Source organism: Petaurus breviceps, unplaced genomic scaffold (genome assembly GCF_028583685.1).
Source record: "Petaurus breviceps papuanus isolate PSGF00001 unplaced genomic scaffold, PetGlider_PUasm1.0 227, whole genome shotgun sequence".
NCBI lineage: Eukaryota > Metazoa > Chordata > Mammalia > Diprotodontia > Petauridae > Petaurus > Petaurus breviceps.
Genome location: NW_027185896.1, coordinates 10,221,522 through 10,241,438, shown reverse-complemented (window position 1 = coordinate 10,241,438; position 19,917 = coordinate 10,221,522). Strand labels below are relative to the sequence as shown.

The 19,917-nt window shown below is 47.1% G+C and overlaps 1 protein-coding gene across 1 annotated transcript; it reads right to left on the bottom strand.

The window, feature by feature from the left end:
- Positions 1 to 132: 132 nt before the first annotated feature.
- Positions 133 to 19,544, bottom strand: MST1 (macrophage stimulating 1). The gene is made up of 18 exons (XM_069095711.1): positions 19,301 to 19,544; positions 16,735 to 16,873; positions 14,901 to 15,013; positions 13,327 to 13,441; positions 12,397 to 12,533; positions 11,699 to 11,819; positions 11,287 to 11,405; positions 10,514 to 10,688; positions 8,927 to 9,057; positions 8,665 to 8,767; positions 8,235 to 8,365; positions 7,425 to 7,460; positions 6,984 to 7,095; positions 6,456 to 6,533; positions 5,940 to 6,086; positions 3,120 to 3,226; positions 1,280 to 1,419; positions 133 to 655 (listed from the first exon to the last, which is right to left on the bottom strand). The coding sequence occupies exons 1-18, from the start codon at positions 19,350 to 19,352 to the stop codon at positions 494 to 496; spliced, it is 2,118 nt and encodes a 705-aa protein (XP_068951812.1). The 5' UTR covers positions 19,353 to 19,544; the 3' UTR covers positions 133 to 493.
- Positions 19,545 to 19,917: the final 373 nt, after the last annotated feature.

The window sequence follows — 19,917 nt, the reverse complement described above, 5'->3', positions numbered from 1 at the left end:
CCCGAAATGCAGTAACTAAATGCTCCAGTGCCACCAGCAGGAAGGGTGTATGCTTGTATGACAATGATACCCTTTTTGCGCTCCATCCTGCCACCATGCCCTCAGGCCTTGACAATGACAGCCTTAGCAGGCTCTCAGCAAACATTTATTAAGTGTTTCCTCCCACACAGGGCTGTCCTAAGCCAGGAGGTAACAAAGTAAAAGCAAAAACTGTCCCCCCTCCATGGAGCTTACATTCGAATGGGGCAGTCAACATATGTAAATCAGAACATAAATACAGAGTTGGTGGAAGATAACCTTTGAGAGGTGGCCTTACCAACTGGAATCCCCAGGAAAGGCCTCCTGGAGGTGGTGCCAGGGCTGCATCTTACAGGAAGCCAGAAAACCTGGCTTGGGTAAGGACCAGTAAGAGCCCAGGATGGGTAGAGACAGGAGAAAGACCAAGGTGGGGGCAAGGGGACGCTGAAGAAAGGACCTTTCCTCTTCGCCTCCATCAGCTCAGTTTTATGACTTTGTTTATCCAGTCAACATACATAGAGACCCGCAGAAAGATAGCTGGCCATCCATGGCGGGCACAGACACGATTTGGGATTATGATTCCCTGTAAGACCCAACAGTCATGGGTGTAGCAGGCCAGTGGACCTCCATGGTCCCCCTAGAAGAAGGAGTGGTTTAAGTGAAGCCTTGAGATTTGGGGGAGTCATAGAAAGGGGAAAGCTGAGGCTTTGGCTACACAGTGAACGGGCTAGCCTGTTAAGGGGACAAGAAGACTACTGTTCCTTTTCTGAGACATCATGGTATCATGGATAGTGCCAGACTTGGAGTCACTTCAGATTCCACCTTTGATACTGTGTAGGCTAATGACAACCTCTCTGATCCTCACCTTCCTCCTCTACAAAATGGCGGAGTTGGACTAGGTGACCTTTTAAGGTATTCCACAGCTCTAGATCTATGATCCTTGGATTCCAAAGTGAGGAGCTTGAGTAGGGTAGAAGTAACTGCCTAAAACCCATCCAGGTTCATCCTTAGGATACAAGCCTGACAAGAATGACATCCTTAGGATACAAGGTGACTTGTATAGGGGCTCAAGCTAACTGTCCTTCCCTCTTTTCATGCCTCAGAAAAGGATCCTTCACAGGCATAAACTCCATTGCCAGTGGGGCTTGACATTTAGCTGTCAATCTAAAGCCCGAGGAGTATGATATCTTAAGTAAGGGAGTTCTGTAGGGCAGCTCCTGCTCCCTTCCCCCAGCCCCCAAGCCTCCATATCTCACCATACCTCACAGGCCCCTACTGGAACCATCGGGCTCATAGTACATAACTCGTTCTTTTTCACCTTGCCCCGATGCTTGATGTTGCACTCTTCATTGGTGATAACCCGAAGCTGGGCCACATTCAAGACGGTGTCATTGCCAGTTCCTAGGGGAGAATAGGATGGTCTGGTACCATGTAGCCAATGAAAGACCCCATGCACCTTTCCTCCAAGCTTCAGAATGAGCAGAAATCGAAGGGGAAAGGTCCAGTTAGGCATTCTAAAAAAAGGCCGATAGCATCTATGCCCTTTTGCTCAGCAAAAGCACTATTGGACCTATACTCCAAGGAGGTCAGTGAAAGAGGAAAAGGACCCATATATACAAAAATATTCACAGAAGCTCTTTGTGGTTGCAAAGCACTGGAAACTAAAGACATACCCATCAATTAGGGAATGACTGGACAAATTACGGCACATAAATATAATGGAATACCATTGTATATGATGAAAGGGATGGTTTCAGAGAAAATTGGGAAGACTTAATATGCAGTGCTTCAGATGGAAGTGAGCAGAATTCTCCAATAACAATCTTGCAAAGACAAACAACTTTGAAAGAATGAAGAACTCTGATCAACTGAAGTGTTAGAGGACTGATAATTCATTCTGCCTACTTCTTGACAGAGGTGATGAAACAACTCACTTCTGAGTGAAAAACATATTTTGGACATGGCCAATGTGGGAATTGTTTTGCTTGACTTTGCATATTTGTTACATTTCCACAGTGAGCCAGGAGAAGTAGAAAAGAGAGAAGATAGTTTTTTGTTCAATGAAAAAAAAATTTAAAAGAAAAAAAAGAAAATGAATTCCAGCTCAGAGATTCAAGACCTGATTGGGTAACCCGAGATGACCCATTTGTCCATTCTGTTTCCTTTTAGGAGCGATCCAGAGGTGATCTTTCCACTGTGCCATCCTGCCTCCCACATGTGGGAAGAATGAGGAGCAAGGGATGGGTAGAACTCAGATAAGCAAGGAAAGGGAGGGATTTCATCTCCAGAGAACTCTGTTAAGCAAAGATGTGGAGGGAAATAATGTAAGGCAAGTTTGGAGAGGTAGATGAGAGGGGCCAGATCCTGCAGGACCCTGAATGCTAAGCTAGGCCAAGGAACTGGAAATTTTACCTATTACAAAAGAGGGTGCAGAGAGGTTAGCTAAGATTTTTGAGCAGAGGATGGTTGTACCCAGAGCAGTATTTCAAGGTTTAATAGGAGATGGAGGAGAAGAAGATTTTGAAGCAGTCCCTTTCTCATAGAAGACTCCTGATCAGTGCCTGTTGCGTTGGATAGAAATCAATTAAGAGGATATTGTAGTAGGCTAGATACAAGGGGATGAGGCTCTGAACTAAGGTGGTGACAGTGGAAATGGAATGGGGGGAGGGGATCCAAGGATGTGAGAGAGATGGGAAAGGGAAGAGTTGAAGCCTTTGAGAATGGGAGACCAGGAAATTGGGTATTGTTGACAGGAGAGGCTGGTTTGGGGAAGAGATGAGTTTTTGGCTCAGTACTTGAGTTTGAGGTGCCAGTGGGACATCTAGGTGGATCTGTAGACAGTTGGATAACGAGCTGGAGCTCAGAAGAGATTTGGGAGTCATCTACACACAGATGGTGATTGAAGCCATTAGGGTAGATGAGTTTGACAGCATGCAGAAAGTAGAGGAAAGCAGGAGACCAAGTAATGAGTCTTGGGCAATGCCAACATTTAGACAGCAGCAGGAGGAAGGTGATCCAGTTAAGGAGGGGCCTCAGAAGGGGAATAGCAATGAAGGGAGATAAGGGTTAATGCTATTCTCTGAGACTATTATGTTCCTTACCATTGGTCTCTCCCCATCCAGCGATCTCACACTGGGTTTGACCTGGCACCTTATAGTTTTCAGGGGGCAGGCAAATAAGGGCCACACGATTGTTAAGCACTGCAGGTCTATAGGGACAGTACAAAAGAGAAAAAAGCTCAGGACCAACCAAAAGCCTGTGTTTCTGTGCCAACAAATAGACCTGCTCCAGGGACTAGCTCAGAAAAATTCAGTAGTACCTTAGCTCCTACACAGAATTTACGGAGGAAAAAATGTCACATGAATCAAGGGTCAATACATGTTATGACTGCGGTTGGGGCAATGGATGAGAATTAAGGTGAACTTGAGGATAGTGTCAGCACTTATGAGTCAGGAAGACCTGAGTCTACATACCATCTCTGACACTCACTAGCTAGCTGTGTAGCTTTGGGCAAGTCACATTTCTCTGAGCAAAGGTTTCCTCATCTGTGAAATAGGAATGTTAATAATGAGTACCCACCTCACAAAGCGACTGTGAGACTCAAATAGCACTTTATAGTGCCATTTATATGCCAGTTTTTAGAATGGAGAAAGCCAGTCCCTCCAGAGGTCCAGTCACACACCTCCAACTGCCTATTGGTTATTTCAAACTAGACATCCCACAAGTATCTCACAATCAGTGTACCTGAAACAGAACTCATTTTTCCCCCAAAATCTTCTCTCTTCTGAATTTCCCTATTTGTCAGAGCCACCATTGTCTTTCCACTTACCAAGGTTCAACACCTTATCCTCATTCTCCTTCACCTCTCAGAATCAGTTACCAAGTCTTGTTATTTCTACCTCTTCCTCTCTCACCTCTGGCCCCTTCTCTCCACTCACATAGCCACCTCCCTCCTTCAGGGCCTCATCATCTCTCACCTGGACTTTTCAATAGCCTCTTCCTCCCTGCCTCAAGTCTCTGCTCCAAGCCATTCTCCACAAGCTGCTAAGTGATTTTCCCAAAGTGCTGGTCTGACCAGTCTGTCCTTCCATACAGTAAACTCTATTGACTCCCCATTGCCTCTAGGATCAAATATAAACATCCTCTCTTTCACATTTAAAGCCCTTTGTGACCTGGCCCCACCTACCTTTCCAGGCCTATTATATATTCATCTCCTCACCATGCTCAGCCAAACCAGTGGCCTTACTATTCTTCATGCACATACTTCATCTCCAGTCTCCCTTCCTTTGCAATGGCTGTTCCCCATGCCTGGCATGCATTCCTTCCTTACCCCATCTCAGAACACTCTGAGTTTCAAAAACTTCCAAAACTCAACCCAAGTGCCATCTACATGAAGCCTTTCTTGATTTCCCCAGCTTCTAGTGACCTCCCTCTCCCATCCACCCCAATTACCTCATATTTATTTCACATATATTCTGCATATACTTATATATAAACATACATATACACACACACACACAAATATAAATGTATACATATGGTTTCTCGATGGATAGAATGAAAACAGACTATTTTAAACTTGTCTCTGTGCCTGACATGGTGCCTTAATCAGTGTTTGCTGACTGAACGAGAAGCAGCCCCAAACATTGGGTATCAGACTGACCTTGGAGCCTGGAAGACCTGAGTTCAAATGAACAAGTCCTGTAATCTCTAAGTATTCCTGACAGCTCTCTAAGATTATAAATTATAGACAGGTTGGCAGATCTTCATTGGTAGAGATTCATGTCCAGTGGGCGGCACTGTCCACATTGGGAACAAGTGAAATCATAGGTCGGGACCCCCCTCCCCCAAATAATGATGATGATGGCCAGTACCTTCATAAGCAAGTATTCCTCCTGTGTACACTGTCGTACTCCAGTTATAACTCTAGCTCCAATTTTCCTGACTTAATACTGGCAATTCCCTGTGAGTGGTAGGCAGGTATTGATTAACCTTGGGGTGATCTAGGTATTACTCTAAATTATCCTTACTTTTAAGGTAATGGAAACACTGTACTTGTTTTGTATTTTCTTGGTTATTTCTTGGGAGGTGAAAGATAGTGATGAAAGAAGTGTGGGCAAAGGACCCACAACTCAAGTATTATTAAAGGACTTCCCCACTGGGATTCCTTTTGTGAGCATGGAGTGATCAAGTGGACCAATAAAATCCATCTAGCTGAGCATATTACAAAATTTATTTTGGAGAGTCCTAGATGGGAGATCCCAGGGTCAGGAGGATTTTAGATACTCCCAAGCTAGAGAGAATCAGGCCCATCCACACTGGGCCTGGGGCACAAAAAAGCCAAATGAAATACTGAGTAACTTAGGACTGGGCAAATCCCCACACCCCCTTTTTTAAATTTCTCAAATTCTTCTGCCCGGCTGAATGGGCATATTCTTATTAACTTTGTGAATAAACTTGAGAAAACATTCTTGTCGTCTCAAGTGTTTAGCTAGCAAGCAGAGGAAGTAAAAAAACAAAAAGGAAGACTAGTTGATATGCAAGAGAGGGGGAAAAGGAGTAAAAGATAGGGCCAAAGGTCAATGTTCCTTAGCCCAGATTTAAGGAGACAAATTCTGAAACCTATGGCCTAAAGCCCAGCCCTGCATCCTTCCTGTAGATGTAGCATGCTGTGGACATTCTACCCACATGCCTGTGTGGCCATCTTCTTCAGGTAACTGACTTAACCCTATTGAGGAAAAACAAAACAGGTCCAGGGTTCCCACTGTTACCAAAATCTCACCGAGTACTTCGGTACTAGGAGTGACTGTGGGCCTGTGGTCACATTCCTTTCCATCCAAGGTCCTCCCAGCTAGCAGATCTTCTGTGTTCACATGAAGCAGGCCAATCTTTTTGCTAACATAGCCCCATATCTCAAGTACCTTTCTAATTTGATCATGACGAGCTGGGAGCCCGGAGGACCACACACCATCTGTATCAGGGGAATCTTTTGTAGTCCAGGATCGCTGGCCTGAGGGTCCTTAAAAAGTGTGCCCAGCCAGGCTTCGTAGCCCGTGAGGGGGCCATGACTGGAGGAAAGGAATTGGGGTCCTCACTGAGTTCTCTGGAGCCAAAGCAGATATATCCCTCTTCCCCCACCCTTGTCCTAGGGAGCTTCCAAGCCTGGTGAGGGAGATGAGTGAGAAACACAAGGAGTCAAGGGAAATAAGTCATTGTAAAAGGGTGAAAATGTATTCAGGAGAAAACAATTGGGCAATTAGCCTAAAAAATGGGTCAAGTAGACACAGGGAGGTCAAAACTGGAATCAGTTTCACATTTGGCACATAAAAGAGAACAGATAATTCAGGTGGGTTGGGCTAAGGGTACACAAGGTAGTTGTGGCAGGGCCCTGAACCAAGTACCTTGTGATTCCTTGAAAAGTTGACAAGGTCTCTTACCAAGATGAGAAGCATTGGAGAGCTGAGACCACCCACTGGTCCTTCACCAGTGACCCACCACAGAAGTGCTGGCCTTGCCTAGGATACAATAAGGTGGGGTGGAGTCCATGCTAGAAGTGACAGAGCAAACCTCCCCCCACCCCTCCCACACACAATGTCTTGGATCATTTCCCCAAGAGCTCTTCCAAAGGACTTGGGTCCATAGCCTTCTACAAGGGTCAGATGCATTGGAATGACTGAGGTCAAACCTTCTCATACTGTCTTTTTCATGAAGGCAGCATGATATAATGAAGAGCCACTCCTGAAAACACAGGACCTGACAGAGAGGAGGCATTTAATAAACGCTTATTGATTTTACTTAAAAGCAGAAAGGCCTGGGTTAAAGTCCCACCTCTGACACTTATGACTCTGGGCAACCTCTTAGTGCCCTAAGCAGCTCTCAACCTATAAGTTACAGAGAAGGTGCCAAAGTACATTATTGGTGCTACATGTTGATAGATAGACTCCAGCATGTTCAGGTGGACTCACCTGTTCCTCAAGCTGACTGTCCAGGGCGAGTTGCCAGGCCGGCCCCCTACAACCCGTAACAGCTTTGCCCTCCGTTCCTCCCTCTTGCCACACTCCTCAAAGAGCACTGGGTCTGAGGGCAGGAAGGGAAAGAGAAAAGGTCTGGGGGGCTGGGAAATGGGGAGGAGGGGAGTCCTGTGTGCCCTCAGAGTTAAGGAGGCAAAGAGGGATTAGAGGCTAGGTCAGAGGCAGATATGGGGAACACAAGGGATGGGCTCTGGTGCCATAAAAAGTGGAGGGAGTTAGAAGGGGATAGGGATAGGGCCTATCTGCAGAGTAAGAGAGCCAAGACCCTTTTTTAGGAAGTAAAACAAAGGTGTCTCCTCTGCCTGTCTTTGGTACTGAGAGCCCCGTTGCCCTCACAACTCCCAATAGAAAGGCAGGGGGCAGGCCCTGAGTCACCTGAGGTCTCCAGGACAGATGCCTTTGGGTCACCACCTGAAAGGATAAAGGTAAGACAAGAAGTCACTGTAGCAAGGTGGGTCCCAAAGGCAATAGCTACATCAGATTCTACTCCAAAGACAGCGAGAAACTCAATTCCCCTGGTTTGAGGGGGAAGATAAAGTCAATGCAGTAAAACCTTCCCCCATCCCATCCCACTCCATCCCCCAGAAGCTACAGTGATCTCTTCCTCTGGAAGTGATCCCTCCTCTGAAGTGATCTACTATCCTTGGAAGAGAACTCAGCCCTTGGAAGACAATTTGGAATAGTGGAGGGGGCCAAATTTAATCAGAGCATCTGGATTTGAATCCTAGTTCAATTTTCTCACCTATAAAACAAAATGTTACCCCTGAGAATCTCTTCCAGATCTAAACCCTATAGTCTTATTACTACCTTATCTTGTCTCCAGTAAAGAGTCTTATTTTCCCTGCTGGATTATTAGTTTTGTGAGGACAGGAACCAGATTTTAAACATGGTTGGTTTTTTTTTTTTTGGAGGGCAATTGGGGTTGAGTGACTTGCCCAAGGTCACACGGCTAGTTTTTGTGTTAAGTGTCTGAGGCCGGATTTGAATTGAGGTCCTCCTTACTCCAGGGCCGGTGCTCTATTCACTGCACCACCTAGCCACCCCTTAAACATGTTTCTTGGGCACAAAGCTCTGCTTGGTAAAATGCCTGCTGATTGATCCACATGTAAAAATCCTGGTCCTTGCAAACCAATAAACAAAGTGGGATGGCCTTTTTGAGGACAGGATGGAGTACAGGAGACTCACGGCAGGGATTGAGGGCACAGTAGTCGAATGGAGTTCCAGGGTCCATAGTGTAGCACCAAGGACCATATCTATCTCCATCTGGGTTCCGACAGAAATTCTCTTCTAGCCGTGGATCAGTGGTAGGTGTGAACCTTGAGATGGGGGTGGTGGACATGTTGAAATGCAAGAAGTTCCAAATCTTCCTCCCAGCTCCACCCCCCTCCCCAATTTGCCTCCAGAGTTCTTTGGACTTGGGAGACCATCATCACCATCTCTGACCCTTCAGTCTTCAGTAGGGCTATATGGGCAGGGTTCAGGAAAGAATAGACAGTGGTTCCCAAGCTAAGGACCAAGGTTAAGCAGGGTAGGTTTGAAGAGCTAGGGGCTAGAGTTTGGAGGAAGCCAGGAATGACCCCCTTCCTTTCCTCTGCCCCAGGAACCCAAGACTCACTGAGGCTTGTGAGGAGTGTTCTGGGACCAGTGCTGACAGACAATCCCCTTCCGGGTCTTACTAACAGAGCCCTGGTACTGCTCCCCATTTTCATAGTAACAATCTGTGGAATCAAGGTGAAGCAGAGGGTCACTGCCCTCCAAGTGACCACTGTGGAAGGGGCTTAAGGGGAGGGGTAGGAACAAGGGGCACTTTGAGCCCTCAGGCCAAACCCAGGCCCTGCCTAAGTCCTGCTCCCCACTCCCCCACTTCCCCTCCTCACCTTCTGCCTTGATGTCATCAGCACAGCGCTTGATGTGAAAACAGAAGGCCACACGCATGCCTGGCCGAGAAGTGAAGCACCAGGGAGCCTCTGAACCATCTGGGTTCCGACAGAAATTTTCCCGTAAATCCCTGAGGATGGAACCATAAATAATCAGTAATTCTTGAACCCAGGGCAAGAGGTATGAAAGGCATCACCTTTTTAAAACAATTCTTGTGGAGGAGACCAAGAGAAGGAGAGTTCCAAACTCAGAATACGGGACCCCTTATACAGAGGAAGGGAGAGAGGAAAGAGATCAGGAGATACCAAGAGGCATTACTGAGAGGCAGAGCTGGGCCAGGAAAGGAAGTAGGCCATTTGGTCACTTCCTACCTGATTACTCTTGCTCTCTGCAATTCATTTGTTTCTACCTGCTGAAGAAAGTACAAGTGCTACAAACATCCCTTAAATTTTTGAGCCCCTAGTCAAAGTTCCAGTTACCCACCCCAGTTACAACTTGGGTGAGGCAGAGTGAGGGGGATCTCAAAGTTCATCCCAGATAGCAGGGAATGATCTTATACAGAAAGACTTCTTTGCCTCTTCATCTTTTCTCCACATGCCAGGTGCTTAATAAATGCTTCGCTGAAGTCAGTGAAGGAGAGGACATAGTTTGAGAGTAAAAAGATGCTGGGAAGGTGATTTTAGGATGAGAGGGGAAATGTGAACACATTTATAAGCAGTGGAGCAAGAACCAACAGAGAAGGAGAGAAAGAGGGGATGACGGATGAGGCAAGGCCCAAGAAGAAATGGGCAGGAATGGGATGCGGACACCTCTAGAGGCAGAAGAAGACTACATCTTCCTTTGAGACTGAGGGACAGCAAAAGTCATCCAGTACATAGAGATTAGAGAGACACTGAGGAGTAGAGAAGTGATGAGGGCACTCCCATAAGCATGATGGAATGGCAAAAGGTCTGGGTTTGCATGCAAGCTTATGGTCACTTACTATCCAGGTGATTGGGGCAAGTCCACTGCTCTCTCTCTCTCTGGTCTTCAATTTCCTCACCCATAAAATGATGGGCATGGACTTGTTCTCCCTAAGGTCCTTGCCAACTCTAAATCCTGTATAGTCATGACAGAGAGCCTTACCCTTCTCAGTAAATATGGAGGAAGGGCATCAACAGAGAGGTGCCATGTTGGAGTAAATTTGGGGGCTTGAGGAAAAGGTTTAGGACAACTGCTGCATGGAATATAGGGAGTGGGGTCTAACAACAGATGAATGAAAGGATTACTATGCAGCATTGAGAGTCCTGTTGAAGTTAGGGAGATCCTGGTGTCTAGGCTGTCCACCACTTTCTGTTCCAAGTATGTGGGCATGAGTGAAGGAACACACAAACACACACACACACACACACACACTGTGTCTGCTCTATCTCATCTTTTTCTTTGTCTCTGTCTCTCTTCATGTCTCTCCATCTTTCTCTCTCTCTTTCTGTCTCTCCATCTCTGTCTTTCTGTCTCTCTCTGCTGTTCTCTGTCTCTGTGTCTCTTTCTCTGTCTCTATCTCTCTCTGTCTTTCTTTCTGTTTCTCCTTCTTTTCCAAGACTCACTTGCATTCATAGTTCTCAGGCAAGAAGTGGTGCTGGTGAGGGGTCTGGGCATCCCAGCGCTGGCATGGAATCCCCGTAGCTGTAGTGTTGGCCGTTCCTCGATAGTTTTCCCCTTTCCCCTTGAAGCAGTTGTGGGTGGCGTGTTTGGGTGGCGGCTGCTGCTGCCGTGTAGATGCTGAACAGACACAAGGATTTAGAATGAGAAGTGGATCTGATCCCATCCCAAGAAGGTCACAGGCCTGTGTGGACCTTCATTAACTCTCCTTTGAATGATCACAATATCCTAAATGTTCTCTTGGCCTCCAGTCTTTCTCTTTCCTTAACCTGGGGCCAGGCCTCCTGAGGATAGGCCCTGGAGAAGGTGCAGCCCTACCTTAGTGACAACCTGCCCTCCCTCTCCCCCCAACTCTGCCTGGTGGGAAAGCTTGCAGAGCAGACAATTCAAAGTGTAGTTGAAAATGCTGTGAAATTTAGATGAGGAAACCTCCATACCTGTTCCCTGCCACTTACTACCTGGGCAAGTTCTTTCCCCTCTCTGGGCTTCAGTTTCCTCCTAGAGGAACTCTAAGTCACCCTCCAACTCTAAATCCTATAACTTTACACTGCTAAAGTTCTAAGCCCCACCCACCATTTTAACCTGTAAACTCTAAAGAGCCTGGTAGAGTCTAGACACACTGTGCACTCTTGTACGGGTGGAGGGAGGTATGGGCCAACTCCCAACAGCCTGGCCTTCCCCAGGGCAGAATTTCCCCCTATACCCACTGCCCACTCACGGCATCTGGGGATCCTGCAAAACTCTCGCTCCTGCAGTGGGTTTGTGGTGTAACACCAGGGGTGTTCTGAGTTGTCTGGGTTTCGACAGTAATTGTCATTCAGGTTTTTATCTGGATACCTGGGGCGAGAGAAGTTCATCTCAGAACCTCTATCCCCAACTCCAAGGTAGGAGAGCAGAATGTGAATGGGTCCCTTGAGTCCTGCCATACTCCCCCATCTTCCAGTAAAGATTAAGAGGAAGGACAGAGAGAAAGGGGGAGCCTGCAGATGGTGTCAATGATCCTCAGCTTCCCCCCTGGCCTCAAGCAGCTCCCCCATGTACATACACACTAAGGAGCCGTGGGTACTGGTCCCCCTGCTCCCTGCCCCTGTACTGCCCAAAAAGTGCCCCCTCCCAGCCCAGAATCATACTTGCTGGGTTTGTAGGGATGCTTGTGAGGATACTGGAGGTCCCAGCGCTGACACTCCAGGCCTGACTCTGTGTAATCTAGAGAACCTTGGTAATCCTCCCCATTACAGGTGAAGCAGGTAGCTGTGGGGACAGAATCCCATAATTAGAACGACACCTATGTTTCTATAGGGTTTTCATATCAGCCACTTTGAGTGGCAGATAGTGCCAGGACTGGACCATCAGGGCCTGTGTGTTTAAACATTAGCAAACTCCAGGTAAGGAAACTCCCCTCCCCCTGCTCTGCAATTTAGAATCTTAAAGAGTTGCTGGAGGGCATTGAGCTCATCAACCTACTCAAGGTCATACAGCTCCTAAATGGCAAGACAGGATTTGAACACAGGTGTTCCGACTCGGAGTCCAGTGCTCTTAGCACTGTACCACACGGTTTGTCCAGGAGGGATTATGAGTCTCTAGAAACATCTGCTTTCTCAGGGTGTGACCCAGGTTTTTCCAGGGCTGGGGGGGCAGAAGTCATTGCTTTTACCTTAATGTTGTCACCCTCCTCCATCCTGTCCTGGAAGCAATAGAATGGATGCTTTGAGGGAATCCATTACACCTTGGGGGGACGGAGGAGGGAGTAGCATTGTGGGAGCCCCTCTGCCCAGACACCCTGGCCTGGCATGGGGGAGCAGGAGGAAGGAAAGTACCTGGGACTCACCCTCCTGACAAGTCTTGATACCACACGTCTGAAAGCGGATGTTGGGGTTGGTGGTGTAACACCAGGGGCCCTGCTGGTCACTGTCAGGGTTACGGCAGTAGTTCTTCTCTAGGCCATTTTGGGGATTTGGAGTATACCTGAGCAGGGAAAAAGGGGAACAGCATCACTGCCTTCAAGTGTTTGAAGAGCTATTGTGGGGAAGAAAGTTTAACATGTTCTGCTCAGCTCCAAAGACTCTCCTAGAAGCAGGAATTACAAGGTTCAAGGAGTCAGATTTGGCTCAACATAAGGAAAAAACTGGGTTGGATTGGCTGCTTTGGGAGGTAGTAAGCTCCCCATCCCGGGAGGCTGGTTGATCTCTTGTTAGGTATGCTGGAAAGGTAATTACTATACAGAACTAAGTGTTCTCTGAGGTCCTTTCTAGCCCTGACTTTCTATGGTCTATTCCCCATGGGAAGGACAGCTTAGGGGGCACCAAGTCACTTCCTTCTGTGCCTAGTCATGCAAAAGGTGGAAAGAGAAGGGATTGCGGAGCTGGGCTTTAGAGAAAGTGGCTTTTACCATAAATATGAGTGTGTCTCCCAAGATCCTCTGAAAAGGGAAGTGGTTTGTAGAGACCCTGGGGACAGGGCAGCCTGGACACAGCCCAGGCATGGGAACATCACACATAGGGTCAGTTAGGATTCTCTTCCTGGGGACTCTTTTGTACTTATCAGATTTCCTAACTTCTCCAAAGTCCTGGCTTTACCCTTTCTGTCTAATCAGCAAATATATATGGATGCCCTTTCCCAAGGGATAGGGCGTACACAGCTTTGCCCCTGTGAATTCTGTGCCCTGGGGTCTGGCCTTTTAGGGGAGTGGGGAAATAACAGTCTCTTGCCCTCACTCCCTCCTCCCTTTCCCTAGCCCAAAACCCAGAAGAACTCGAACTTGTGGTCCGCTGGGAATTTGTGGTTCCAGTGTTGACAGGGGATGCCTCCAGCAGTGATTGAAACAGTGCCCCGGTAACTGATCCCGTTGTTCACGATGCAGTCCCGCACATAGTCTGTGGAATACACCCCATCACCCCAGAACCAAATGCTTTCAGATGTCTGGCCCCAACAGGCTGAGTCCACCCTACAATTCAACAAAATTGAGTATCTTCCATTGGAATAACTGCCTAAACCATTCCCTGCCCTCCTTCTATCTCTGGCACAATCCACCCTGTGCAGGCTTTCCAAGTCCTTTGGTTTTCCTCCCTCTGGCTCCATCACAGCTGAAAGACCTTCAGGACACTATTCCTGAGTGCCTACCAGAATCTAAATTCTGATTTTGACAAGGACAAGGTTTTTGGCAGTCAGGCACCAAACAACTTGTTCAGCCTGGCCACACTGTTCTTCACTCCCTCAAGTCAAAATGGACCACACACAGTGCTACCCCAGTACACTCCTCTTACTCTCTCCCATCCCACATCTAGGTGGCACTCACACTGATCTTCTTGCCTGGAATGAACTTCCTCTCCTCCCTTTCCCCAGCACCTTTCTGCTGAAGCCCCATCCTTCCTTTAAGGCCCATGTGAACTGCTAGCTCCTCTATGAAGCCTTCGTTAACACTCCTCCCCATCCCTCTCAGAAGTGATCTCTCTTCTCTCTTTTGCCTTTATTTCAGTCTCCTTTGTATTATGGCTATTTTTAATATACAGTTTCAGGACTGTAGGTCAGAGGAGGGGTCTCAAAGGTCATTTAGTCCAACTCTCTCATTTTACACATGAGGACATGAGAATCTAAGTGACTTGTCCAAGGTCACCTGCATAGTAAGTGACCAAGGTGGGACTTGAACCCATGTCCTCTTACTCCAAATCCAATGCCTCTTGTGTCAGGTTCTCTTCTGTCCACTAACCCCATTAGACTGTAAACTCTCAAAGTTAAGGACGATGCCATTTAAAAACATTTTTGTGTCCCCAGCACCAAGGACAGCTCCACAAGAATAGCTGACATCTTAAAACATTTAATAAATTTAATTAAAAGTCTTGTGGTTCATAATGAGATACAAAAATATGTAACACAGCTCTCTGGGGAAAGAAGTATGAGGTAAGGGGTGGCTAGGTGGCACAGTGATGGAGCACTAGCCCTGGAGTCAGGAGGACCCGAGTTCAAATCCGACCTCAGACACTTGATACACTTACTAGCTGTGTGACTTTGGACAAGTCACACAACCCCAATTGCCCTCCAAAAAGCAAAAAAAAAAAAAAAAGAAGAAGAAGTATGGGGTAGGATATCCAACGGCCCCCAGAAGTGGGGAATAAATGGGAGGACTCATTGTTCACCAATAGCATTTGATTTTTTCTGTCTAGTTGAACCCTATTACCAGCAACTGGCCCCAAGACCACTGCCCTCTTTAATATTTCTCCCTAACTTCTAGGAAATTAGGTGGTCAGAGAGAGAGGGCCCAGGGTTCTGACCGCATCTTCCTTACTTCCAAACTGCCAATGCCTTCCTCCAGCCCTGTCCCCAGGCTGGACTTACCTTTCTTCTGGTAAAGGTCATACTGCACATTCTTTTGGAGCTGGGCCTGGGCAGAGTATTGGGTCCAAGACAACAGCTGGCATCCCTGGTTCCTTGGGATGTAGTGGAAAGCACTGGGGATATGGCCACAAGTAAGCAAAGGGGAAACTGGGAACTTCCTCTCCCTCCCCTGATACTTGGATCTAAGAGCCTGGGGCCAGATTCCTGGGGCTTCTACTTCCAGTTCAGCCAGTGGAGTGGGGGCACAAGACCCTCCAGGGGAGAGAAATAGCAACAACTTTGCACTGAGTTCTTGGATCCTAATACTGGGTCCGGGCAAAGGAGGGCGTCTCTTTAAGCTTTTCTCATACTTTGTTGGACTAATTCTGAATCTAGGGCCTTCTTTCTTTCATTTTCCCTATTTTGAAAGCTACTTCTTCTGTTTTTTTTTTTTGTTCCTATTTTTAAATCCAGAGATATGGCTATGGTGAGGGGTATGGCTAGTATGGCAATGGGCTATGTTTGTGGGTTGAGTGGGAGGGAGGAGGTAGAAGGTCTGGGAAGGGGGCTTTTAAAATGTGAGGCTGAATTCCTTTAGAATACTCAATGTTGAACTCAGAGCAGTCCGAAATGCCCTTAGCCATAGGATGAGAGCTAGTATCAAAAGGAGATCTCTCTTGTGAACTTTAGGGGTTAATTGGTTGTTGTATCAAATGACATTTGGGTGATAAAACTTTATTAGTGAATAAACTTGGATAAGTAGGCTGCTAGTTGGTCCAGTGGATAGAAGGCTGGCCTGGAAGTCAAGAAGACATGAATTTGAATCCTGACACAGAAATTTAGTATCTCTATCACCCAGTACCATCTAACCTCTAGGTAGTTAGATGGACCAGGGGACAGCATTCTGGACCTGGAGGTAGGAAGACCTGAGTCCAAATCCAGCCTCAGACACTTACTGGCTATGTGATCCTGGGTAAGTCACTAACCTCTTCCATTTGAATTTACTTATCTGTAAAATGGGAATGCATGCACTACCTACCTCAGGGTTGCTATGAGTAAAGTGCTGGGTGTATCTTAGAGTGGTACAGAAATGGGAGTTATTATGACTATTATTAATGTGATGGGGTCATTTTCTTCCATAGACATTTAGAATGACTTTCCTCTGGTGTGTGGTTTCTGAATGTATACATTCTCTCTGGCCTTGTAAGTAAATCCTAGAAAGCCCCACCCCAGTGGTGTGGAATAGATGGACATAGGCTAGAAGGGAAGGAGGGAGCAGAAGCCAGACTTAGATGTCCAAGAATGGCAGCAGGGGCAAGAGAAAAGGAAAAAAAAATCAAAAGCAAGGGTAGCTGCTATCTGATTCCAAGGAATCCCATAGATTCAGGGACCAACAGGGAAAGGCAACTTGGAGCAGTAAACAGAGCTCTAGACTTCAAGTTGGACAGATGCAGCGTATGACCCTGGGCAATCACTTAACCTCTATGGGCCTTAGTTTCCTTATCTAAAATGAAGGGCATCAATAGTCTCTAAAGTCCTGTCTAGTTCTAAATTTATGATCTTATGACCCTTGGGATTGAATACCTAGTTTGAGGTATGGTGAGCTGGGGACTTTAGAAATTAGCAATGGAGAAAGCCCTGAGTCCAGAGGCCTCAGGTTCCCTGAAACATTTCAGGAGAGAGGGAGGCAACCCAGAAAGTTAGACATGCTCAGCCAGATTCATTTCAGAACTAGAGTGGAGAGAGGAGGGCATCTGGGAACAAGGACCAGAAAATTGTGCCAGGAAGGGTATGGGGACCTGAGAAGGGGGGCAGGGACCCTTCCAGTCCATCCCTTTTTTCCATCCCTTCTCACCGACAGTCCAGAAGCTGGTTACAGAGCTGGGCACACTCTTCCACATCCATCAGTTTCTCCTGATTCTCCGGTTGGTAAGATGGGTGTTGCAGCTCCGTGGCAGTCAAGGACTGGAAGTCATTGAGTGGGGACCTTATTCCTGGTGGCCATGGAGAGGGACAGTCAACCTAGGCCAGGCAGGCCCCCATTTCCTTTGTCAGTCTACAGTGTATGCCTATGTTCATGGGAATGTCTGTATGTATATGTGTTTGAATGTGTGACAATCTGCTTGAAAAGCCAGGCAAGGCAGGGTGACTAAAACTTTGTCTCAGGATTGGGGAATTGCCAAAGAGCAGGATAATTTCCCCAAGGGGGAGAGGTTGACTTAGAATTCCACTAAAGGAATGGGGGCTAGGCAGAGGGCCTGCTGCTGGGGTGAGAATTATGACTGTGGACAGGTAAAACCGGGGCAGGACAGTGAGAGGGAAGGAGGGAGGGAGTAATGTGATTGTCTTGTGGGGCTCCTAGAATAGAGTCTGAAACTGTCAGAACTCAGGCTCTGCCAAGACCCCAGTCCAGGAAACCAGCAAACATGTCATCAGGGCTGACTTGCATTAGACTATAAGCTTCTTGAGAGAAGGGAGTGTTTTCTTTCTTTGAATTCCCAGGGCTTAACACAGTGACTGGTTCCATAGTAGGTGTTTAATAGATACTATTTGCCTGACTTTATTTGATATATCAGCTCTTCAGAGGCCTTGGCAGATTGTCATGATGCCCAGGAAAAGAGTGCAGCCGCTGGGACCAGCATCAGGCTGGGAAGGGCCCTATCTCTCTTCTTCCCCTCCCTTCCATGATTGGACTTTAGGGGAAAGACCTTTTAATCTAAGGGCCAAAGCAGGGGAAATGAACCAGTGCCTCCTTTCTTGCTAAAGGATGTACTCCTCTGATCCTGGGTAACTTTCTTGGCCCACCTGTGTTTACCTACTCAGGCTTATCAAATGATCCCCAGTCCCGGAGCCAAGGGGACAGGAGAACCAGGCTGAAAGTATGGCAGGCTTTCCTGTGATGACAGAGTGGGAGCCCCTGCAGGGCTGCCCAGGGTGAGGAAATGCTTCCTGAAGCCTAGGTGTTCTCAGCACAGTCTGTATCACAAGCAGACCGGGGGTGGGGGTGGGGGCGGGGGCCCTCTGCCTCTAGCTCAGCCAGGCCAGGGAGAGAACCAGGAGCTGGAGGTCCAAGGTTTCCCGGAAGTACCTCTGCCTCCCCCAGCCCCCACACACAAGCTACTGAAATTCTCCCTTGGAGCAGAACTGGGGCTATAGGGGTTGGCAGAGGATTAAGTTGGGGCCAGCATTTGCGTGGGAGGACCAAAGTTTCACTTCCTATTTAGTTGCTTGTCTTGGCCATGAGAACAGAGCCTCCTGATCTGCAAGATCCCTCTGTTCCTATGAGAGGCTAAAACAACAGCAAAAAAAAAAATGTAATGGTTGGAGAACTGGTTGCTCATCTCCGTTCTGACATTAATTCTAGTTTCCTCATCTCTAGCTCTATAAAATGGGAAGGTTGACCAGGGTGGTTTCTAAGGTCCCTTGCATCTTTTGACATTCTATGAATCTCTGAGAGTTGGGCTCCAGCTCAGCTCAGATTCAATTTCAGTATGAGTAATGAGTCACTTCTCTTCTCTAGAACCTCAGTTTCCTCTGATGCAAAGCTGAGGCTCACAGGATCATAGATTTCAGGCTGGAAGTAAACTTAGATGTCCTCTAGACCAATCCTGTTATGTTATAAAGAAGGAAAACAAGACCTTTTACAAACAGAAGAAACTGTTAGAATCTGTAAGGTCCTTGCCAGTGCTAACGTGACTCTTGGAGTTTTTGCTAATTTGGGGTTTTTGGGGGGGTGCAATAAGGTGTGTTAGAAAAACATGCCACTGTTTGCTATAAAGTTTTGCCACCACCCTTGGCTCCCAAGACACCTGGGATGACAAACCATGGCATACCTCAGCTCCTAGTTATCAGGAATTAGGTTAAATAGGAGTTAGGTTAAATAGAGTGGGATGGTCAGTCTCACCAACTGAGGCTTAGTGGTGCGTTAGACTCCCTGTTTCCTGCTCACCCCACCATTGGAGGGTACTTTTTGTGACCAAACCCTAGCAAAGTTTCTGGTACTTGTAAAAGGTCCCAAAATTTCCTAAATTTTTCCTAGTTAAGCAGTATCTATAACTCTGTGTGTGTGTGTGTGTGTGTGTGTGTGTGTGTGTGTGTCCCTGTGTCCGTTAGCTTAGATGGATTTTTGAGTCACCCCATCCTGGGGCCAAAGGTGATGGTATTGGTCTGGTCCCATGGGGCTGGATAAGAGAGAAGCCAATTACATTGGTAATAGGTAATGTAGAGGAGAGGCACCAAATTGTATAAGCATGCATGTCTTTGCATATGATTTGCTGGAGGCAGGAACAGAAAAGGAAAAGGGAGAGAGGCAGAGGCAAAAAATGATGTAGCAGAGGAAGAAGAGGGCACTAGTATTTGAATCATGGACTGCCCTTCCTCCCTTTGTCCCAGGTGTGAGGAATTAAGGGAAAGGAGCTCACCTGGGGTGCTGGCACATAGGATCGAAGGCAGGAAGACCATGAAGGGCCACATCCTCCCCGTTCTAGGATTTTCAGATTAAGTTGACCCTGGACACCTTTCTACCTCTCTCCCACCCCTCCCTCAATCCTGGAGAGGTTGCATTCAAGTCCACACAGTTTCTCCTCTTTAGCCCACACTGTTCAATCTCAAAACACATTTGCCTCTGATCACGAGCCTGGGCCAAGGGAAGGGGAGGGACTCTGGGGAAAAGATCCAATAGGGTTGGGCATGTGGGAAGAGATCCTGGGATCCCTTCCCAATCCATCCACCTATAGGAGCTTTTCCTGATAACTTGGCCTCTGACCTCACTCCATAAACAATTCCCCTAATGTGCTTAACCCACCCCTTACTCCGGGAAACAAAATTGTGAAATCTGTCTTTGTGGGAATCTCTTAGCAGGGTAATAACAGCCACAAGATTTAGGGAAGGTCCAAGACCCAGGAATTGTCCTACGCTCCTTCCTCTCTCCTTTTCTCCTCCAAATAGAGTGTGAGCTCAAAGAATGTCAGCTCTAAAAACAGTTACTGAAATTATTGTTTGTGTGGCAAGAATGTAGGGGAAAAGTCCACATCTGGAG